The sequence below is a fragment of the Urocampus carinirostris genome, chromosome 1 (assembly GCF_059441175.1).
Source record: "Urocampus carinirostris isolate Australia breed hairy pipefish chromosome 1, RoL_Ucar_1.0, whole genome shotgun sequence".
Lineage (NCBI taxonomy): Eukaryota > Metazoa > Chordata > Actinopteri > Syngnathiformes > Syngnathidae > Urocampus > Urocampus carinirostris.
This window is the reverse complement of record NC_142349.1, coordinates 76,514,676-76,538,466: the sequence shown is the minus strand read 5'-3', so window position 1 is coordinate 76,538,466 and position 23,791 is coordinate 76,514,676. Positions and strand designations below refer to the sequence as shown.

The following is a 23,791-nucleotide window of genomic DNA, read 5'->3' as shown; positions in this document are numbered from 1 at the left end:
AGAAGGTAAAAAGACAAAGAGAGAAAGAGACAAAAAGGAACAAAGAAAGAGAAAAAGAGACAGAGAGTGAAAGAGAGAGAGATAGACAGAGTGAGAAAAAAGTGAGGGAGAGTGAAAGAGAGAGAAATACAACTCCGATACAGGAGAGAGAGAGAGAGAGAGAGCATGAGAAACAAAAGAGATAAAAAGTCGTGAGAGAGGGGGGAAAAAAAGGGAGAGGAGTAAAGAAATCCAAAGAGAAATAGAAAGACAGAAGGAGAGAAGAGAGAAAAGAAAGCGGAAAGGGTAGGAAGAGAGAAAGAGAAAAGAGAGAAAAGGAAAAAATGATGTTAGAGCAAAAGAGAAAAAGAGACACAGAGAGTGGGAGAAAAGGGGATGGAAAAGAAAGAGAGAGAGAAATAAATACAAGTACAGTCTTTGTTCGAGGCACCTGGCTTTGGCAACATCAAATTGACATATTTCAACCCGCAGCTCGTTTTTCTCTTGCGCTTCTCTAAGTGTCGTCTCACGGGCCGGATCCAATCCCCTAGCGGGCCTGATCCGGCCCGCGGGACGCCTCTTTGACACCTGTGGTTTAGTCCCTTTCGGACCGCATTGATTCGTCTTTTGGACATTGGGGTTTGGTACAAATTTGGTGTAAACCATTTTGGATTCAATTGAGACCGCTTTGATTTTGGACTGGATATGGTCTTGTCCACTTTAGACCTGATTTGGACGTCTTTTGGATCTTGGATTTTGGGCTGAATCTGATTGGGTCTTTCAAGCTGGACTGGTCCTTGTCAGACATTATGTGGAAATTGAATTTGGTGTCCTCCATTTTGGACCTCATTCAAACAACTTTTGTCCATCAAATTTGAGTGAACGTGTCCTGGTCCACTCTCAAAATGATTTGGTGAATTTTGGTGGTTGAATTTTGAGTTCTTCGTTTTAGGATGGGTCAACACGACCTAAATGAACCCAATTTTGCCCCCTTCAAATGGAATATTTTCAACATCTTGTAAATGTCATGTCCTGCACGGTTGTCATGGCATCCAGCTAGCCCCGCCCCTTGACACCGGCTGAGACGCATTGAACCGATTGCTTGTGGAGTACTTAAACGGGGCTGCCCGTGGCTTTACCATGTTGAAGACCTGTTCATGCCTGTTTGATCCGTGTAATCCCTAGTTTGTAATTTTGATTACCTTTGAACCTGATTTGTTTTGTCTTTGGTCCGCTTGTGTGTTGGACAACTTTTATTTCTCAATTAGAGTGAAAAATCGGCTACGCAAATGAGTTCCGACGTCCTGCTTCCCGGTCCGTTTCCTGACAGTAAAATGTGTTTTTAATAACTCAATAACGGGCAGCATAGTTAGCGCGTGTGCGGCACAGTTCTGAGGTCGTGGGAACCTCCTGCGTGGGTTCAAATCCAGCTACCGGCCTTAATGTACGGAGTTTGTATGTTCTCCCCGTGCTTGCGTGGGTTTCCTCCGGGCACTCCGGTTTCCTCCCACATTCCAAAGACATGCATTTCAGGCTGGTCCAAATTGTCCCTAGGTGTGACTGATCGAGTGAGTTGTCTGTCCCCGTGTGCCCTGCGATTGGCTGGCAACCAGTTCGGGGTGTCCCCTGCCCACTGCCCGATGTTTGCTGGGATGGGCTCCAGCACCCCCACGACCCTACTGAGGATAAGCGGTGCAGCTGATGAGATGAGATGAGATAACTCAATAAAAGACCTGTTTGGACAAAACTTTGGTGTCTTTTCTGACAGATATTTGCTCGCTTTCGTGATTTCTTGTTTTAAGTGTCTGCTTCTATCTTTGTCCTGTTTGACAACTAGACAACTCTATCCTATGGTTCTGGGTTTTAACGCACAAAAATGGCGTTTATCCGAGGAATCGACTCCTTGCCCTGAAGAATTCTCGTGCCGGTGTGACGAAGGGGCCCTATCGTGGATGCCGAGCCGGAGATAAGGCTAAGCGGCTAGATGCGTTATAAGTCTTCGGCTCTGTCCGTAATCATGGTAAATGTGAACTGTGTACCAAATAAGACCGACGAACTGGCTGTGCTGGTGAAAAAACATCAAAGAGTACATGGAGTGCAGTTTGCTGTCTAGCATCCCGGATGCTAACGTGGAGCTACCCGGCTTCAGCGCTGTTAGGACAGACGGAGACACGAAAGCCTGCGGGAAGCGGAAAGGAAGCGGACTCTCTATCTACGTGAACACGAGGCGGTGTAACCCTGGGCACAAAGATTTCCATCTGCTGCAGGGACGTTGAACTTTTGGCCTAGCGTGTGACGTTATCCACTCCGCTGTGGCTAAACTACAACACAGCACCCTGAGGCCATCCTGTTAATCTGTTAATAAACAACAAAGGAGACTGCTGGAAGTGTGAATTCCCCCACGGGGATGAATACAGTATCTATCTATCTATCTCTCTAAAATAACATCTGCTCAATGTCTTGAAAAATACTGTTTTGTTTTTCAAACCCAAAAGAGACGTTTGGACAAAACTTTTTGTGAATTTTTTGTTGGGTTTTGCAGAGCAGAAACTCGATTATAGACGTTTATTTTAAGACGAATTGTCTAAAATTGGGGCAGCACAAGCAGTCCAGTGCGACACAGTTCTGAGGTCATGAGATCGAACCTCCTGTGTGGGGTTTGCATGTTCTCCCCGTGCTTGCGTGGGTTTCCTCCGGGCACTCCGGTTTCCTCCCACATTCCAAAAACATGCATGTCAGGTTAATTGGCCGGTCCAAATTGTCCCTAGGTGGTAATGAGCGAGCGAATTGTCTGTCACAGTGTGGAGTTTGCATGTTCTCCCTGTGCTTGCGTGGGTTTCCTCCAGGCACTCCGGTTTCCTCCCACATTCCAAAAACATGCATATTAGATAAATAGGCCTAACCAAATTGTCCCTAGGTGTGAATGAGCGAGCGAATTGTCTGTCCCTGTGTGGAGTTTGCATGTTCTCCCCGTGCTTGCGTGGGTTTCCTCCGGGCACTCCGGTTTCCTCCCACATTCCAAAAACATGCAATTCAGGTTAATTGGCCGGTCCAAATTGTCCCTAGGTGGTAATGAGCGAGCGAATTGTCTGTCCCTGTGTGGAGTTTGCATGTTCTTCCTGTACTTGCGTGGGTTTCCTCCAGGCACTCCGGTTTCCTCCCACATTACAAAAACATGTCCAAATTGTCCCTAGGTGTGAATGAGCCTGTGTGCCCTGCGATTGGCTGGCAAGCAGTTGAAGGTGTCCCCTGCCCACTGCCCGAAGATAGCTGGGATGGGCTCCAGTACCCCCGCGGCCCTATTGTGGATAAGCGGTGCCGATAATGGATGGATGGGTGGATGTTTAAATTGACAACATTCAGCCGAAAATTCAATAAGATGTCCAGTCTGTGTTTATCTTGGATGCTGTTTTGTCCCCCAGAAAAGACATAATTTCAAAATCTTGAAAAAGACGTTTTTCCAACCCCAAATGTTTGGACATAACCTGTGGCTTTTTTTTCTGCCGGATTTTGCTGCATGGGAACCAGACTTCACACGTGTATTTGGGGACTTCGTGATGTCCAGAACGGATCAGGTTGAGTCCAAAATTTAAGGTCCAGGATGTCTGGGGCTAAGCTTGTGGTCCAAATTGGGTTCCTTTCATGAAAAAGACCTTTTTTTTCAACCTACCAACCTCTGTTCCTTTATCTTCTTGGCTCATACCTCACTCTTAATGTGTAAAACTGGAGTGTCATGCCCAATTTCACAATATGTTAACCCATTTTGTAACAATGACAATAAAGGTATCTCATCTCATCTCATTAGCCGTACCGCTTATCCTCATTAGCCCATCCCAGCAATCATCGGGCAGTGGGCAGGGGACACCCTGAACTGGTTGCCAGCCAATCGCAGGGCACACCAGGACAGACAACTCACTCGCTCATTCACACCTAGGGACGATTTGGACCGGCCAATTCACCTGAAATGCATGTTTTTGGAACGTGGGAGGAAACCGGAGTGCCCGGAGGAAACCCACGCAAGCACGGGGAAAACATACAAACCCCGCACAGGAAGTCTGGAGCTGGATTTGAACCCACGACAGGTTCCCAGGTTCATTTGACACGCGAACACTCAATAATGATAAATATTATGCATTTGAAGACGTGTACGACGTCTGAGAAAATCTGTACGGAAAAAGGCAAATTTGTCAATTTCGGGTATACTCAGACCATCACGAAACGGCAAATCAATCAAGTCAAACGAGTTGGCCGCGGTAGCCTCTATCTCGGTATCGTTTTTTTCATTGCAAACAAAGCGAGCGTTTGATGCTACTGTGCGCATGCCTCTGCCGCCTGGGGATTTCCCATCGTGCATCATTCTGTGGTAGTTGTGTCGTGAAAGGAAGTCCGTCTCTTCGACGTGCGTCCCCGGGACGCAACCTTTTTTGCCACAAAATTGTCATTATTACCCGATTACTTTTTTTTAACAAAGATTTACCGCACTCCAAACCTTTCGTCAGGCAGATCCGCCATCGTTATTTTGGTCTCGCGGTTTCAGTTTTCGTCCGCACGCCGATCTCGGCCAACGAGATCTTGTGGTGTAGTGAGAGGAAATCCGTCTCTTTTTAGAGAAGCGGCTTTTTCGACTCAACTCATTCAAGAGAGCCGGCTCTCCAACGGCTCACTTGCTTTGATGCATTATATGACAAATGATAATGTTGTATAAAGAAAGAAGAAGAAAAAAAGGATAAGATGAAAAAAGACAGCTTTGTGGTTATCCCTTGAATCATCACATTACCAACAATAATTTGAAATGAAATGATCTGCATTTCTATAGTGATTTTCAATTTAATGACTTCCCAAAGCGCTTTACAGTGTGCTTCACATTTCCCAATAGCAGCCGTGATCTGTGCAGCCATGTAAGGCGCTAACCTGCTTATTGGGGGTTCAGTGTCTTACCCAAGGACACTTAGACATGTAACACGGAGGAGCCAGGATTCGAACTGCGATCTCTTGACCCCAAGACAAACGCGCTACCTCCTGAGCCACCGCCGCCCCAATTTAATAGAGAAAATAAGAAAATGTTTTGTTCTACTTTATTTTATTTGCATGTATTTTTTCCTTCTAGAGTGAACGTCCAAGCGACTTCATTTTGGAACTTTTTTGAAAATATACCTTATTCATGTCGAGCAAAATGTTAATGAACAATATATATATGATATAAGGAAACAGATGTACTATATAATAAACTACATCAATAAAAAAATATGGTATAAGTTGATTTTGTATTTTGTAAGGGAAAATAGGAGAGTTTGTAAGGGAATGGAGCGCGACAGGTACGGAATACTGAACTTTGGCGTCTTTTCTACCCGATTTTGGCGGGTGTGATGCTAGAGGTCTGTTTTGGGTGTAAAAAAAAAAAGAGGTCGGCTGTGGGGAGGGGGTTAAGGTGGCCGACGGTTACCTGAAATCGCTGTACGGGTGTATAATCCAATTCCCGGCCGATTTGACGCGCTCCTGCTCCCGCTCCACCGCCTTTTGGCTGCCGTACATGCGCAAGGAGAATTTGTTGACCCCGGGTTGCAGCATGCTGCTGAACTGCCTCTGCATGAAGCTGGCCTGGCTGCCCCGCGTTTCGGCGTCCTCGGCGGGGGGGCTGCCCCCTCCATTGCCCTCGTCCGGTTTCTGGAAGGTGACCGAGTTCCGGGGCTGCGGAGTCTGTCCGGGCCCGTGCAGGCACGACGAGGCTTTGCGGCTGGGCGCGTTGGAGAAGGACACCTTGGGTTCTTTCCTTTCGGGGGGGTCGCCCGCGTGGCCCCCGGCGAGGGAGCCGCCCGGCGTCACGGAGCCGTCCATGCTGGCGCTGGTGGAGTTACACGCCGCCGTCGCCGCCGCCGCCGCGGAGCGCTTGTCGGCGTCGCCGCCTCCTCCGCCACCTCCTCCGGCGGCGGATCCTCCTCCGCCGCCGCCGCCGCTTTGCTTCTCCGTCCTGGAGATAATGGAGCGCAGGCTGCCGGTGCCAGAGTCCCTCCTGCATTCTCCGTTTTTGTTGCATTTCATGCTGGAAAGTGGAGCGGCGACCCGTCGGGTCCCACCCTCCCCGCGCGCGGTGACTAGGGCCGGCTCCGAGTGCGACGCCTCCGCCCCAGATGCTCTGCCGCTCTGGCCGTGGTGGTGGGCAGCATCGCCCGGATGAGCTCCGCGGGTCTCCGTGGCAGAGGAGAAGGAGGGCCGGGAGGATGCGAGAGCGCCTCCTTGCGGGGGAGGAGGCGCATGCGCGGAGCCCGTGGTGGAGGGCGTTCTCCCCAAACCAGGAGGCGCAGCCTCCCCTGCTGGACGAGACGTTGCCAGACCTTCTCTCTATTTTCTCTTTCCCTTTTTTTTTTGCAAATCTAATTATAGTTTGAACTTGAAAACAAGCAAACGGTAGACCCCCGGGATACGGCGACCTCGCCTTACGACGCGTTCCCTTTCGTTCGGGGGTGTCAATGTCGATTTTTTTAGCTAGGGGGGCCACATGGTAGGATAAAAACTGTCACGGGTAGAGGGGGACTGGTGAGAGAAAAAAAGGGAGAGCAAAGAGCGTGAGAGAGTGAGATAGAGAGAGATAGAGAATGAGGGAGATAGAGAGAGAGAGAGAGCGAGTGAGGGAGAGAGCGAGAGAGAGTGAGAGAGAGCGAGATAGAGAGAGCAAGAGAGAACGAGAGAGAGCGAGAGAGAGTGAGAGAACGAGAGAGAGCGAGACAGAGCGAGAGAGTGAGAGAGAAAGCGAGACAGAGAGCGAGAGGGAGAGAGAGAGACAGAGAGCAAGACAAAGAGCGAGTGAGAGAGAACGAAAGAGAGCAAGACAGAGCGAGAGATAGAGAGACACAGAATGAGGGAGATAGAGCGAGAGAGACCCGGAGAGAGAGAGCAAGTGAGTGAGTGAGTGAGAGAGAGTAAGCGCGAGAGAGAGAGAGTGAGAGAGAGAGCGCGACAGTAAGAGAGCGAGAAAGAGCAAAGGAGAGAGAGCGAGAGAACGAGAGAAAGCGAGACAGAGCGAGAGTGAGAGAGAAAGCGAGACAGAGAGCGAGAGGGAGAGAGAGAGAGAGAGAGAGACAGAGAGCAAGACAAAGAGCGAGTGAGAGAGAACGAAAGAGAGCAAGACAGAGCGAGAGATAGAGAGACAGAGAATGAGGGAGATAGAGCGAGAGAGACCCGGAGAGAGAGAGAGCAAGTGAGTGAGTGAGAGAGAGTAAGCGAGAGAGAGAGAGTGAGAGAGAACGAGAGAGTGAGAGAGAGAGCGCGACAGTAAGAGAGCAAGAGAGAGCAAGAGAGAGCGAGAGTGAAAGAGCAAAGAGTGAGAGAGAGAGCAAGAGAGCAAGCGAGTGAGAAAGAGTGAGAGAGAGTAAGCGAGAGAGAGTGAGAGAGAACGAGAGAGTGAGAGAGAGAGCGCGACAGTAAGAGAGCGAGAGAGAGCAAGAGAGAGCGAGAGTGAGAGAGCAAAGAGTGAGAGAGAGAGCAAGAGAGCAAGCGAGTGAGAAAGAGTGAGAGAGAGAAAAAAAACGATAGCAATAAATGGCCTGCATTACTATAGCACTCCTCATATCACTGAAGACTTTTAAATGAGCTTTTCAATGTGCTTCACACTCACCCATTCACACACACACACACCGATAGCACCTACCTGCTTTTCATCATCGAAAACCAAAAAAAGGCTGTGTGAGGTGTGGAAAGCCCGAACCGTGTAGTCCTTTTTTTCCCTTTCTCTACTGCGCTCTCTCGAATTCACCCTTTCCTTCTCTTTTTTTAATCACTTTCTTGTTCTCCCTTTTTCTCTTTAAATCTGAAAATCAGAAATTTGATTATCAAGTATGTAGCCCCCCCATCCTACAGAAATAGTATGTTAATATTCATATTTTAATATTACATATTAATTGTATTTATCAAAATTAATTATTTATCTAAATGATTTAAATGAGTTGAATTATTTATGTAAATTATTGTTTTTCAAATATGTATGTATTTATTTAAAATTTATTGAATTAAAATGAAAATAAATAAAAAAAATATTTTATTAATATTGCATATTAATGAAAGAGTCTAGTTTTCTCCTTTATTTATTGGAAAAGTGTCGTCAGTGCTGTCACAGCAGAGCGTGCGCAATACGACCGATTGACAGCACCTAGTATTCACAGGCGGTCTCCCATCCGAGTACTAACCGGGCCTGACCCTGCTTAGCTTTCATGCTTTCTCAGGGAGATCACACGGTGGCGCAGTGGTTAGCGGCACCGTTCTAAGGTCATGAGTTCGAACCCCCTGTGTGGAGTTTGCATGTTCTTCCCGGGCGCTCGAGTTTACTCCCACATTCCAAAAACATGCATGACGGATTCATTGTCCTCTGCCCACTGCCTGAAGATAGCTGGGATGGGCTCCGGCATTCCCGTGACCCTACTGAGGATAATCGGTGCAGATAACGGATGGAAAAACAACAGTTATAAAAAGTTCATAAATAAGAACCACGTCTAACAACACCAGCTCAACTTTATAGCAACTGTAAAAATACAACATTCAATGAGTAAATAAAAACAATTGACACCTTATTCCAGTTATTTTTTAACGTAAAAACTGTCGGCGTCAATTCCATAAATAAAGTTTGGCTCATCCGTAAAAAAAAGAAAAAAAATCCCGCATCAATTCAACAAATCCAAGCACCCACACTTAAAAGAAAGTCAAGTACTTCGATGCCATTCAGCTGGAACCAGGAGCGTCACCAGAGGGGGGCGGGGTGGGCAGTGCCCTCCCACAGAATAATAATAATTATAATAATAATACACTCAGTCCACGCACGGGCCGAAAAATTGGCACATTGCAGACACATAACTAGAGCCCTTAAGGTCCCTAGTGAATGCATCCATATCCTAACACTGCGACGGCCGCAGGATACTCTTGCCGAAATGCGCTTGGTGAATTTGTGACCGGGGCGGTGGCGTGCGCTTTACTTGGGCTTAGTAAGCGAGGTAATGGCCGCCGAACGTAGGGCTCTAAGCCTGAGCGGGAAAGCGGTACAGCCTGCGCAGAAAGGCTCAGGGTGGGCCCCTCTTCACTTGTTCCAGTGGGCGGAGTGACGGCCGCCTAGCGTAAGGGCTATCCCGAGCGTGACGGCAGGCCGGCCTGCGTGTTCGGGTCCGGCTGCGACTAGACCGGCTGGCACGGTTCCTTTTATTCTCGTTTTCCGTTCCTTCTCCCTTCCTTTTTCGTGATGTGACATAGCGCTCGGGATGAACTTTTGGTTCCCACCAGACCGACATCGTACAAACAACAGGGTTAGCTCGCACCCAGTGTTTATCCCACTATTAGCAGTTAGCAAATGAGCAGGAGGGTCCCGCCGCCGTCCGCCCGGCGCCGACCCTTCCCACCCCACCGTCCAGCCATCAGGGGTTTTTGTTGTTGGACCAGAACGGACCAACCCCGGGACACCCCCCAGCCACAATAACTGTGTTATCGGCTCCTGCCGGCGGCGACCTATCTACCTCGTCGTGCCCGATGGGAGTGTGATCGTGGTGTGCCCGCCCCCCTCACCGCCGTCGACCCGTGACCCGGTTACCACACCGGTTGCGCAGGTGGGCCGAGCCAACGTGGTCGCCGTCGATGAGGCCAGTCGTGCACCCACTGGCACCCCACCCCCTCGGGTGTATCCCACCGATTTTTCCCCCTCTGCCAGAGCAGGCCGTTACCAATTAGCGGCTGACAACTTTGACATCCGTTTTTGGGCCTACTCCCGCTCGATCCTTAGTCAAGGGAGTGTTGGATTCTCGGTTCCCCCTTTTTTCTTTTTCCGACAGGTATTGATAAGACCTTATTGAGATGGTCGGTCGGACAGGACAGTTGCTTCTTTCCCTTTTGCTGCAGTTTCTCATTACGCCCTTATGGTTTCGTCATTTTTCTGGGGGGACTTTTCCCAGTACCCATTTGTGATGTTTTGTTTGTCAGACTTGGGTCGTATATCCTTCCACCCCATTGGATGGGGCCAACCCATAACCATCACCAGGTTTGAATGTCTTCGCCTTACTTGCGCTTATTCATTCGGGGTGTTCCCCATAGGTGGGGCGGGGGCCCCCCCACCTTTCCTGCAAGCTGTACTGCTTTTGCGCTCAGGTCAGCCCCTGCGCTTGGCAGCCATTACTTTGCTTTTCTAGGCCCGAGCGGGCCCCCGTTCCCACCTTTTCCTCCTTCGCTCCGGCTTACTTTCCATTCCGTATGTTGCATCGTTTGTTTATGTCATCCTATGCTCTTTATCTTTACGCACCAATTTGGGACTCTTTGGAGTGGTGATTGTTCGTATGCCCCATTCTTGTTTTATCGTGTTTTCCCTTTCAAAAAGCATTTCGCCATCTCGGTTGAGAAAAGCAGGGTTTTTCTGCTCATGTTCATTGCCACTTTTTCCATCTCCTTTCCTTTGACCCCTATGGCTTTTAGGGCGTCGAAATGAGTTGCGGGCCATTTCCCTCTTGCTCCCATTGGGAAGCCCATAACCTCAACGTGCTGAGCTCCCAGGAGTCTGCCAACGCTCTCCCTCGTTGGGTCATAATATTTAACTTTTTCACATCGTGCCTTCTCCAGAGTGTCCATATCAGTTTCGAATCGTACTGTCACATCAATGACAAGCACCTTTTGGCCCTTTTGGCATACCAAGTCCGGTATTCGTAGGATTCCCCCGGGTAGGTTTACCCTGAGGTCTCTTATTGTTTTCCATCCTTTGTTCATGGCCACATCTTTGAGTAGGTCACAGAGTTTGTTGTGCCTAGATATACGCATTTCCTTTATATATGGACATTGCCCCAATATATGTGACAGTGATTCCAGCCGCGCTGCACATCTTCGGCAAAACGCATCTTTCTTGGGTTGTCCCCGTTTTGCGAATTCTCTGGTTTTGGTCACGTTTGCTCTCATTGCCAAGCTTACTATCCAGTTCTTTGGTTTAAAACCGGCCCTCTCCGGTTGGTCAATCCATGAGTTACTGATTTTATCATTCATGAATACTTGGGCCCCACGCCCTTGGACCGTTAGTTTGGTCCATTCTTGGATTGCAATATCTCTCCAATGCATCTTTATCGGCCCTTCATTGCTGGGTCTCGATTCTACCCCGACTGCCGTCGGGATGCTTCCCGGTTGTCCACCTGCTTTGGTCCATGTGACCTTCCAGTGTGGTCGTTCGATGGCTTCCCCAGCCAGTCTCCGTACCCAGGGATCCTGTGCGTAACGCCACTTTAGGGTTCTCGTTACCCTCATTGCCATTGTTTGTGTTTCGAGTTTGCCAAGAGCCATTCCTCCGTCTCTGTTTCTGGCGTACAGTATACCCTTGCATGTGGACTCGGCAAGGTGGAGCCATTTCTTGACAAACTTTCTTATTAACGTGTCCGTTTTTGCGAGCACCATAGGCTTTGTCCCACTCGACCAGGTACAACATTCGGGGTATTGCGTACCTGTTCAGTATTGTGACTTTCTGGTTCGGCTTTAACTTGGCCTTTGATATCCGTTCTAGCCATTCCAGCATTTTGTCGTTTGGGTCTGTCGGTAATATGCCTTTGGTGGGTTCAATTCTGATGCCCAGGTATTTCACAGTTTCTCTGGGCTCCACCATGTGTATACGGGTTCCGCATAGAGGCCACGGCATTGTTTCTATTATTCCCTTTTCCGACCGCCAGAACCCATGACATTTCCCTGGCTGAACTTTTAGGCCCGTCCGTTCGCAAAAGTCTTCCAGCATCGCCAGGCTACCCTTCATTTTGTTCCATTCATCGCTCACTAGTACCAGGTCGTCTCCGAGGGATGGACAGAAAGAGATGGGGAGAGAGAGATAGATAGCAATAGAGATAGAGAGATAGAAATAGAGGGATGATATCTCTCTCTCTCTCTCTCTCTCTCTCTCTCTCTCTCTCTCTCTCTCTCTCTCTCTCTCTCTCTCTCTCTCTCTCTCTCTCTCTCTCTCTCTCTCTCTCTCTCTCTCTCTCTCTCTCTCTCTCTCTCTCTCTCTCTCTCTCCATGTATCTATCTCTCTATTTCTATCTCTATCTATCAATCCGTCTCTCCATCTCTCTATCTATATCTATCTAACAAATGTAAATTCATTAACACAAAATCCACGGGGAAAAATGCATATTGACCAATCAGAAGAGGGGGAATTTTGATGAAAGCTGCAACTAGATGTTCTCTTGGTTATGTTTAACGTGCATTTGTATGTTTGGGGTAAGGATACCCCCCCCCCCCCCCATAATACACCCCCACCCCTGGTGACGCCACTGGCTCCAACAAGGCTTCATTAAAATCCGCAAAAAAACCTTGTGCAAATTTCAAAATAAAAGTGCAAATGAAATACAAACGGATGATTTGTTCGACCGGCTCGTCTCACTGTTCTGCGGAACTCGGTAGCTTCGCGTCCTCGCCCTGAAGAGAATTTCTTCATTTAACAATAAAAAGCATGTCCTCCGCTTCCCCGATTTTCGGTCCCGACGTCCTCCGAGGAGGAACGCGATACCGGGAAAGTCTCGACATCCGATAGGGAACTAAGACGAGTTTCCCGGGGCGTTAGGACCGCCCGAGAAGTTGATCCCGGAAAAACCCGGTGGGTTGGTGGCCGTGTTTTGTCCGTTGAGACTCTTCCTGCACACGGGACAGGTGTCGTGCTAAGGGGAAGACAAAGACAGGGGAATAGCACATCAGCCAATGGAAATCCGGGAGAGTCCCAGGATAAGGTTGACCCCCGCTATACAGCATTTTTGATGAACCGTGTCGAATAAGATGAATTTGGCTTCTCGTTACATTATTTTCTCCACTATACCGCGTCAGGTATATTTGTGACACCGATTATTATTATGACAGCATCCCCTGATCTAAAACCTACACGAGGGCAAGGAAAAACTCAAAAACCTCAAGTCATGTTAATTTGTTTATTTTCCCTTCTTCCTCTTTCTTGCTCTCTCCCTCTTTCTTGCTCTCTCCCTCTCTCTTGCTCTCTCCCTTCCTTGCTTCTTTTATCTCTCATTCTTTTTCATCCTTTTCTCCCTTGCACTATTTTTCTCTTGCACTCTTTTTTGTCTCTTTCTTTCTGTTTCTTTCCCCTTCTTCCTCTTTCTTTCTTGCTCTTTCTTTCACTTTCTCTGTCTCTCTCTTTTCATTCCTTGCTTCTTTCATCTTTCTCTTATTCTTTTTTGTCCTTTTCTCCCTCGCACAATTTTTCTCTTGCACTCTTTTTTGTCTCCTTCTTTCCCCTTCTCCCCCTTTCTTTCTTGCTCTTTCTTTTCCTCTCTTTTCACCTTCCTTGCTTCTTTTATCCCTATCTTGATCTTTTCAATCCATTTCTCCCTTGCACTATTAATCTCTTCTTCTCCCTCTTTCTTTCTTGCTGTCTTGCTCTTTCTCTTTCTCTCTCTCTCTCTCTTGCTTCTTTTATCTCTATCTTAATCTTTTTAATCCACTTCTCCCTTGCACTATTTTTTTCTTGCACTCTTTTTTTTGTCTCTTTCTTTCTGATTCTTTCCCCTTCCTCCTCTTTCTTTCTTTCACTTTCTTTTCCTTTCTCTTGTACTTTTTGAATTACTTTGTTTCTTTCCCCCCTCTCTCGCTCTGTCTCTCTACCTCTCTGTCTTTTTTTCTATTGAATCGACTGACCCGGCCCCCCGGAGATTTTTGTTCCCGAGCACGTGAGCCCTAATTTCGAACGGTGTCGGCGCTCTACCTGTTGCAGCCAGGGGACGATGCAGTCGTTGTGAAACAAATGATTGCAAGGAAGCTGCCTCACGCGCTCCTCCACCGAGTAGTCGTCTTTGCAGACCGGGCACTCTAAACAGGCTCCTAGATCGGCACAAAATAGTCAAATACTCCGGGCGTTCCCCCTTTTACTCTTTCGGAAACGTACCCACGTGATCCTTGGTGATGGAGACGGTGGGCAAACTCTTGATCCTTTCCTTATTGGCCGGAGGGGGACCCGTGTTTTCAAACTGGTTCAGGAGCTTCCGGGAAAGAAAAAGACAAAATTCCGTTTGAAGCATCTCGTGAATCACAGACTGAGCAATTAGGGATCCGGCCATCTCTGTCTGTCCCTCACCCCCTCATACACCCCCCTCCAGAGGAAACAAAGCCTATACAACAAAGACAATTAAAACATCTTCTTGTTCCTTTATCTCTTTGTTTTCCTTATCCACACTGTAAAATGTGGAACTGGAGTGCCACAACCAATTTCGTTGTCACAATATATCCCATGTTGTAACAATGACAATAAATGTATATTCCATTTTATTCTATTCTAATATGTGACATGATTTGTGTTAATCGAAGCGGTATTTCATGAGAAGGATGAGTTCAAAGGTCAGAGTAGGAAAACTTGAAACAAATCGCAAAAGCCCTTGTAATGTGTATAGGGCAAGGGTCGGCAACCTATGACACGCACGGCAATATAACAATGATTATGTTTGAAAAATGTGCATTTTTACATGAAATTTAGACATTTTCAGTTGCGCGCCACGTTATTGAGAGGCTTTACGTTAGCGCCCCTCCGTGTGTCAGTGTGTGTTTGCGAGGCGCCTCGCAGAGGAGAGATCCTTGTTTTAACCCAGCCAACGAAACACACGCGCGCGATAAATGAACGAATCGTGACGGCTCCTCGAGCGAAAACATCGCGTTCTTTCCAGACGAATGAGGCTTTGTGCAAAAAATGGCCATGCTGTTTAGTGCATGATGCCTCGAGAGCGTTGTACCTTACACGGCAAGTATTACGAAACATGAACATGAATTCAAGGATGAGTCTGACATGGCGGAGACATTAAAACGCGCCGTGTCCAAGTACAGCCAACAAACAGACCCTAAAAACTTTTGTCACTGCTAAAAAAAACGCCACTGAAGCAAGCTATCACATTGCTCACTGTATAGCACGGCACAGAAAACCATTTACTGATGGCGAATATTTTAAAGAAGCATGTGTGCGCGCGCGTGCTTTCAAGTTTTGATATTTTCTGCAACAAGATATCATTGATGAATGGTATGGTAGTTGTCCATGGCACTTGTTTTTTGATTGTAGTTCATTGTTGATGAAGAATGGTTGATTCTGGTTAATTCTTGTGGCAGAAAGTTAAAGTCATGAATGGCTACAGGCCATTCCTCTTGTTATCCACATTCATTTTTTTAGTAGATTGATGAACAAGAAAAGTGGAAGATAAACTGGTCAGTTATACGATTAAAATGTACCGTATTTTCCGCACTATAAGGCGCGCCGGGTTATAGGGCGCACCCCGAAAAAATCGTTTTTGGTCCTATTTTTGACATACATAAGACGCACTGGATTATAAGGCGCTACAATGGGAACGTGGACAAAACAGTCAGATGGTTCAGTCCAACCGATTACCCCCTTAACATTCCCAAAGCTTGCAAGGAATCAAATATGTGTCGAGAACACGTGCGGATGCGGTGTCCGTACGATGTCACTCAAATGCATCGTTCCATCATTCGGAAGGTCAAAGTCTTGGGATTCAAAAAATGCCAACCATTCCTTAGTTTCTATTTTCTTTTTCGCTCACAACTTTACTGTATATATGACAATAAACACTTGGAATTGAGTTGAATTTAAAAATAGACACTCCATTCCATCCATTATCTGCACCGCTTATCACAGAAACATCGAGTTCAGTCTGAAACAAGATACAGGGATAATATATATAGCCAGAGTAGCTCACCGAAGTCGTTGTGTTCATAATAATGTGCAGCCGTGGTCCTCTTATATCCGTGAGTTTAGTAAATCCAGGAGAATAAAATATTTACAAATACAAAATAGTAAAAAAATGCTTTCTCCAGCCGTCAGCCACGTGCTATACGCATTCATCTTTTTCGGCCAATTGCAGGCTTTGTTTTGCCGTTTAAGCCAATGCCAGCCTGTAAATGATCAAAAGGATCCGCCCCTTGACCTCCGAATAACTTTAGCCAATAATGATCCATTCAAATGATGATTGACACATTGGTTAGCCAATGAAACGCCGGTAAATAAATCCCAGCATACACCGCGGAACACTTGGCGTTCGGGGGAAAATCGAGTCGGCGGCTGCAAGTTAGTTGCAAGACTTTGCGAATTAATATTGATCCATAAATAAGGCGCACTGTATTATAAGGCGCATGGTCAGCTTTTGAAAAAAATAAAGGCTTTTAGGTGCGCCTTATAGTGCGGAAAATACGGTATATGCGTGTTGTATATTCGGACTGGTGTAAAACGACAGCTCTGTTGGATATGAAAAAAATGCTGTGCGAGTCATTAATCTTGGTGTGGCACACTGTTTTACAAGGACATTTGAAAGTGGCACTCCACACCAAAAAGGTTGCGGACCCTTGGTTATAGGGCATGTAGCCATGGGGACTGAGCAGGAACTTCCGTCATTAAAGTTGATTTGGAAACCGAGTTAAGTCACATCCATTTGTATATTCCTTAAAGAAAATCAATATGTCTGACAAAAACTTCTAATTGTAAAGGCCAGTATAATGTGTTCATGGCATGTAGCCAAGGAGCTTGGTAAAGACAGTTGATTCAAAATCGAAGTCGATCCGTCAATGTATCAGTGTCTGAAATAAGGTCTGCCCGGATGCCCGGGGCGTGCGTCTTTTACGTCGGGCGTACAACTTACACAACGTCTCCGCCCGGGAGGCCGCTAACTTTTTCAAGAAAAAAATATGTATATTTATTTTTTATTTTTTTTCAAATCAAACATTAGCTTTATTCCGATTTCGAAATCTTTGCCCGGTTTTGAAATTTCTGACCTTCGGTTGGTTTGGCAATTTGCACACTCGGCAGCCAATCAGAAGCCTGCATCGAATAACTTCGGGCTTCCGGACTTTCCCGAGCGTTCTAAGGTCGTGCATTTGAATATTATTTTCCAAAGTAGACGATCAGAGAACACAAGACAAATAGAGAAGTGGTTAGGAATCAAGTTGAAACCTCAGCCCCAGAAGAAAGATTCAAAAGAAGCTAACAAAACTGATGACGCTACGAAACGTAAACATACATGAAAAGCATCGTGGAAAGAGGAGCTCAAGTGGCTTGTAGCAGATGACGCAACGCAAACATTGCATGAATGAAGAGGAGTCAATACAGGTACATACTGATCAAGATCAAAGCGGCGCTGCCATGAGCGGCTGCCTTTCCAGCAGCTCCCCTGTTATCTCTCACTTTTTGTGATTTTTTGTTTTATTGTCTGCTTCTATCTTCGGTGTTTTTCTTCCCGTTTTGAGAACTTCACTATGGATTACTTCTATCCTATGGACATGGGTTTTAGCGCACAAAAATGCGTTAATTCAAGGAATCAACTCCTTGTCCTGAAGATTTTTTTTGTGTGTGCGGCATACAAATCGGAGATTGAGCTACCTGTGTGATGATGGCATCCAGTCCGTTTGCTCCCCATGCGTAATCCATAGGGCTGGAATGGAGCAACCCCCTGCAGAAAGACGTCGAGTTAACACGATGTACAGGAGGAGAAAATGGCCTCGCTTTAAGGTAGTTACTCACCATGGCGCCATTCCAATATTGGGCATAGCTGTTGGTGCCATGATCCCGCTGAAAAGCTGTTGGATAACTCTGTATTAACGGTAAGAAAAGATGTTTACAGTTGTGGTCAAAAGTTGACATACTCTTGCGAAGAACATTGTGTCATGGCTCTCTTGAGTTTCCAGTTATTTCTACAACTCTGTTTTTTCTCTGGTAGAGTGATTGGAACAAATAATTCTTGCAAACGCCCACAAATGCTACAATGGGAAAGTCAAAGGAGCTCAGCTTTGATCTGAAAAGGAAAATCATTGACTTGAACAAGTTGGGAAAGTCGCTTGGAGCCATTTCAAAGCAGCTGCAGGTCCCAACAGCAACAGTGCAAACAATTGTTTATAAGTATAAAGTGCATAGCACCGTTTTGTCACTGCCACTCTCAGGAAGAAAACGCAAGGTGCTGAGAGAAAATTGCTAAGAAGGGTGAAGATTCAACCGAGAATCACCAAAAAGCAGATCTACCAATAACTGGAAGCTGCTGGAACACAGGTGTCAGTGTCCACAGTCCAGCGTGTTTTGCATCTCCATGGACTGAGAGGCTGCCATGCAAGAAGGAAGTCCTTGCTCTAAAAGCAGCACCTTGAGGCTCAACTGAAGATAAGACGTTCTGGAGGAAAGTTCTGAGGTCAGACGAAACAAAAGTCGAGCTATATGCCCACAATACCCAGCAATATGTTTGGAGGAGAAAAGGTCAAGCCTTTAACCCCAAGTACACCATGCCTACTGTCAAACACGGTGGTGGTATAATTATGCTGTGGGGCTGTTTGACTGCCAATGGAACTGGTGCTTTACAGAGAGCAAATGGGATAATGAAGATGGAGGATTTCCTTCTAATTCTTCAACACAACCTAAAGTCATCAGCCCGAAGACTGGGACTTAGCCGCAGTTGGGTGTTCCAACCGGACAATGACCCCAAACACACATCAAAAGTGGTAATGGAATAGCTAAATCAGGCTAGAATGAAGGTTTTAGAATGGCCTTCTCAACATCCTGACTTAAACCCCATTGAAAACTTGTGGACAATGCTGAAAAAACAAGTCCATGTCAGAAAGCCATTTAATTTAACCGAACTGCACCAATTCTGTCAAAAGGAGTGGTCAAAGATTCACCCAGAAGCTTGTGAATGGCTACCAAAAGCACCTAATTGGAGTGAAAATGGCCAAGGGACATGTTACTAAATATTCAGGGTTGGGTAGGGTTACTTTAACTGGATTACTTTCAATTACTTTTGGATGACTCCAATACCAAATATGCTAATAAAAGACAAAATAAACTAAATAGGAACAAAATGACTAAATTTTGTGCAGGCTTGGGGAGTAACGGAATACATAGAACGGCATAAACGATGTTGGCAAGCTGTTTGGATTTATTTTCATTTTTTTCCCCGTCGCATTTGATGTTAGTTTTGCCAGAGATCAAAGCCAGGAGAGAAAGCTTACCATGCGTTGTGAGTCATCATTTTATTCATATTTAGTTTCTTTTGTCTTTTATTAGCATATTTGAATAGAATAGAATATACCTTTATTGTCATTGTTACAAAATGGGTTAACTTAATTGGTATTGGAGTAATCCAAAAGTCATTGAAAGTAATCCAGTTAAAGTAACCCTACCCAACCCTGCAAATATTAGCGCTGCTGTATGTATATTTTTGACCCAGATTTGATCACTTTTTCTGTTAACCGATAATAAAGTCATAAAAGACCCTAAGCTCACAAATGTTTTTGTGACAAAGAACTATCTGTTCCGATCACTCTATCAGAAAAAAATCTGAGTTGTAGAAATAACTCCAACCTCAAGAGAGCCATGACATGATGTTCTTCACAAGTGTATGTCAACATCTGACCACAACCTTAGATTTGACCTGCCCGCTTTGACAACTGTGTTTAATCCATTACCCCTCCACGGTGGTGGGGACCCCCTCATACTGGGGACCCTGCCGTTGAGCCGCATGCCGACCCCGCGGCTGCTGGGGCCCCGGTCGCGAATCCGATTCTTCTTCCCGCCGACTCTCTCCGCCGTCCTCTGGGGGCAGCCACGTTCTCCGTTCAAAGTTGTCGTTGAAAATCCCCACCGTGAAGGGACTGTACCCGGGCGCTAAGGAGAAAAACGGCTGGGGGTTCTCGCTCGGCTGGAGGAGAAGGAACAAAGGAGACGATTTGGCCACTCGGTTTTGCCCGCGAGATTTGGGAATCTTTGCGAACTGACCGAAAAGGACGCTTGTGAGGGTTCGCTTGCGGAGGACGTCGATGGGGAGCTATCTTCACTTCTGCACGGAAAAAAAAGATAATTGTACGTACAATAAAGTTTCACTAAAGAATTCAACTTCAAGGTCTTTCCTTTTACCTTCTTTCATCCGGTAATTCCTCAATGAATCCGGATTCACAGTGCGGACACGTGTACTCCTTGGGACAGTGACGCAAAAATGTGCATTACTTCATATGCAGATCGAAGATGTCAAACAGCAGGGTTTATACACTTTTTCACGGCCAAATTCAAGCACTCTTCGAGCACTTTCAAGGACCTAAAAAGGAGGTCTCAAGAATTTTTTTGTTGACTTAGATGACTAAAAGTCGTTATCTTGCCGCAAGCACGTACTTTCTGCTATTTACAGGCATTCCTATTGAAGTTATATACTATTTTTTACACTGTTTTATCTTACGTAAAGTAAAATACACTTGTTCTAAAATCTGACTTTAGTGTTTGAGGGCAAACTCTGAGAGAAGGCTGTCGTAAAAACGCCTGTGCTTTGGAATGTTCTCTTTTGTTCCGGTCTGTGCAGATAACGATGATTTGTCACTTCCTGGGGGGATTAGAATGTGTGTGTCGTGCCCCATTCTGTCCGGAGGGAGTTGACCCATCACCCTCCTTCTAAGCTTCAAAGGACGATTGGGAAATTTGCATCAACACGGCGCGGACCAATCAGCCAGAGGCTTGGTCATGGGGCGTGGACATTTAATCGCCATGTGTCATAAAAGTGGGCAACTTTACTAGTTTCTTTCTTTGCAAAAGCAAGCCTGGGCGGAAAAAAAGAAAAATGTGGTGGTTGTGTCACTTAAAGTCTCATTTTCGGTTACACGGCACAATAAAGGGACATCTAGGTGATCAAATAATACACACTGTCCCTTTGATGTAAGGGCGGATCACGTAAATTATGGATTCATTTAAGTCAAGTCATGTTTATTTGTATAGCCCTTAATCACAAGAAGTCTCAAAGGGCCGTACAGACTACAGACTATTACACAATCAATAGTAATATTCATTATAGAAAAAATTAAAAAATACTATAGAAATAGTACAAAAATACTACTACCGCATTATAAAACAAATATACTAAGAAATATAACAAAACTACTAATGAAATACGACAAAAATACCACGACTATAAAACTATGATACAAAAACACTACTATAGAAATACTACAAAAAATATACTACAAAAATGTACAAAAATACAAAAAAATATTCCTGATTTATTTCCATATGAATTCTTGATATTTTCTAGATCTTATTTTGTGTAGATTTTGTAAAATATGGGCGGCAGTGGCTCAGGAGGTAGAGCGCTCGTCTTGGGATCAAGAGATCGCAGTTCGAATCCCGGCTCCTCCGCGTTACATGTCGAAGTGTCCTTGGGTAAGACACTGAACCCCTAATACCCCCAATAAGCAGGTTAGCACCTTACATGGCTGCACGTCCGCTATTGGTGTGTGAGTGTGTGTGTGAGAGGGTAAGTGTGAAGCACATTGTAAAGCGCTTTGGGAAGTCTTGACTAGAAAAAGCGCTATATAAATGCAGATCATTTCATTTCATAAAAGAAATATTTAAGAGCAGAGGATTTTTTAAGTGAGAGGTTTTCTTGTGGAAAAGCCAAATCGGCCCAACCTCACACTGACCCTAGCTCCAGTGGCCCTCAAGTCAATTGAGGTGGCGTTAGCTCAGGAGGTAGAAGGTTCGATTCCCGGCTCCGTGTTATATGTCGCAGTGTCCTTGGACACTAATGCCCCCAATAAGCAGGTAGGCTTGCATGGCTGACTCCTTATTGGTGTTTGAGTGTGTGTGTGAATGGGTAAGTGTGAAGCACATTGTAAAGCGCTTTGGGAGGTCTTCATTGACTTGAAAAGCGCGATATAAATGTAGACCATTTACCATTTACCCCTGAAGAATCTATCTATCTACCTTGGTCATATCCCTCAAGAAGGGTGACCGACAAAAATGTATACAAAAACAAAGAAAAGAAAAAAGGAAAAAGTAGCAAAAGACACAAAAATTGACCATGGCCAGGGCACCCGTATGATGCGGTAGGGGTAAACCCCTGAAGAATAAACAGTTGAATACAATTTGAGAGAGGGGAATACACGAATGATTACAAAACGATTGCCGTTTACATACCTGTCAAGCTGTACGTTTTTGCCGTACAAAGTATTTTTATCATGCATTTTAAGACGTGTACGACGTACGAGAAAATCTGTACGGAAAAACACAAATTTGTATCACGAAACGACAAATCAGTCAAGTCAAACCAGTTCGCCGCGGGAGCCTCTATCTCTGTACCGTTTTGTTTTCGTTTCAAACGAAGCGAGCGGTTGGATGCTACTGTGCGCATGCATCTGCCGCCTCGGATTTCATGTGGTAGTTATGTAGTGAAAGGAAGTCAGTCTCTTTTTAGAGAACCATCTTTTTCGGCTCAAGTCATTCAAGAGAGCCGGCTCTCAAACGGCTCACGTGCTTAGATGCAATATACTACGAATCATTATTGTTGTATAAAGAAGTTAAGAAAAAAAGGAAGTATGAAAGGAGAAAATGAAAAATGACGAGTTTGTGGTTATCCCTTTAATCGGTATATTACCAACAATAAGTGAATGCAGAAAATGAATTCATAATTTGAATAAGAAAATGTATTATTCTACTTAATTCTATTTGCATGTATTTTTTCCATCTACAGTGAACGTCCAAGCGAATACTTTTTTTTTATAATAAACCTCATTCATGTCGAGCAACTCACAACAAAATATTAATGAACAATATATATGATATAACGAAACACATGTACGATATAACATGTTAAACTACATCAATAAACACGTTTTGAAAAAGAAATACGGTGTAAGATTATTTTGTAAGGGAAAATACGAGTTTGTGAAGGCATGGAGCCCTGGGGCGCGACAGGTATGCGATTACAATACCCTAACGCAACGATTAAATAACATAACACATCTTGCAAAGTGGGCGGCGCAGTGGTTAGCGCGTGTGCAGCACAGTTCTAAGGTCTTTTGTGTGGGTTCAAATCCAACTACTGGACTTCAACTTACAGAGTTTGTATGTTCTCCCCGTGCTTGCGTGGGTTTTCTCCGGGCACTCCGGTATCCTCCCACATTCCAAAAACATGCATTTCAGGTGAATTGGCCGGTCCAAAATTGTCCCTAGGTGTGAATGAGCGAGCGAGTTGTTTGTCCCTGTGTGCCCTGCGATTGGCTGGCAACCAGTTCAGGGTGTCCCCTGCCCACTGCCCGATGTTTGCTGGGATGGGCTCCAGCGCCCCCACGATCCTACTGAGGATAAGCGGTCCAGCTAATGAGATCTTGCAAAGTTATTCGATTTTTACTACGAGTTTTTGGACGCTTTCAGACGAAAAGAACCTCAACATAATCGCTAGAATAGAACAATCGACTTACCGGCAAACGAGGGCTTATCTCTTCCGAACACCGGTGGCAGAAAAACCGGGACGACGGTGAGGAAGCTTCGGCCATTTCTCTCCTCAACGACACCGGCAGGTTCGTAACAAAAAATTGCGAGGACTGACACGTAAAGGGACATAGACTTTAATGAAAATGGACCCGAAAAATGAGCGAGAAGGTTCCGATTAATCATGTACGCACGGAGGTGGACACCGGGCAGCCATTTTACTATCGGGATTGACGTCACTGCGCAATGCATTCTGGGACAGATGGCGTCGAAAACAATATTTTTCATTTATTGCACTTTTTCTACTGTTTTTATGTTTTAAGAAAGAACATATTACACTTCCATGATCAAATATTGCAATAAATTTATCGAACTACTCTTGAGTGAAAGCTTTAAATCTGAACGAGTGGCGAAATTCACTCATACCCTTTTTGCGTTAAAGATGCTAACTTCCGGTCAACGGTGTAAATCAGGTGTAGGCAAACTATGGCCCGCAAGCCACATGCCTACCGAACCAAGATGGGAACAATACTGTAAAATGACAATATAGATAATCCTAAATGAAGTTATACTCGTAAAAAATATTTTTGGGTGCCACCA

At 45.5% G+C, this 23,791-nt stretch overlaps 2 protein-coding genes across 2 annotated transcripts in view; both read right to left on the bottom strand.

The window, feature by feature from the left end:
* Window positions 1-6,200, bottom strand: part of LOC148377023 (potassium/sodium hyperpolarization-activated cyclic nucleotide-gated channel 2-like) — a 65,615-nt gene extending 59,415 nt beyond the window's left edge. Inside the window, exon 1 of the mRNA XM_088352555.1 lies at window positions 5,423-6,200. Coding sequence (XP_088208681.1) covers window positions 5,423-6,018 — 596 coding nt within the window. The 5' untranslated portion in view covers window positions 6,019-6,200. The remainder of the gene's footprint in view (window positions 1-5,422) is intronic.
* Window positions 6,201-11,926: 5,726 nt separating this feature from the next.
* Window positions 11,927-23,446, bottom strand: LOC148377022 (E3 ubiquitin-protein ligase RNF126-like). Its single transcript, XM_088352578.1, has 9 exons — window positions 23,182-23,446; window positions 19,856-19,914; window positions 19,718-19,778; window positions 19,408-19,640; window positions 17,480-17,548; window positions 17,339-17,408; window positions 13,856-13,949; window positions 13,676-13,791; window positions 11,927-12,623 (listed from the first exon to the last, which is right to left on the bottom strand). The coding sequence occupies exons 1-9, from the start codon at window positions 23,254-23,256 to the stop codon at window positions 12,504-12,506; spliced, it is 897 nt and encodes a 298-aa protein (XP_088208704.1). The 5' UTR covers window positions 23,257-23,446; the 3' UTR covers window positions 11,927-12,503.
* Window positions 23,447-23,791: the final 345 nt, after the last annotated feature.

What these genes read in the sequence shown, in the direction of transcription:
- LOC148377022 (XM_088352578.1), bottom strand. Translation starts at nt 23,256, where the DNA reads ATGGCCGAAGCTTCCTCACCGTCGTCCCGGTTTTTCTGCCACCGGTGT. An exon ending in CCTCACAAGCGTCCTTTTCG is followed by an intron (nt 19,641 to 19,717) that starts GTCAGTTCGCAA and finishes CTTCTCCTCCAG; the next exon opens with CCGAGCGAGAACCCCCAGCC. An exon ending in CATCACCAAGGATCACGTGG is followed by an intron (nt 13,792 to 13,855) that starts GTACGTTTCCGA and finishes GTGCCGATCTAG; the next exon opens with GAGCCTGTTTAGAGTGCCCG.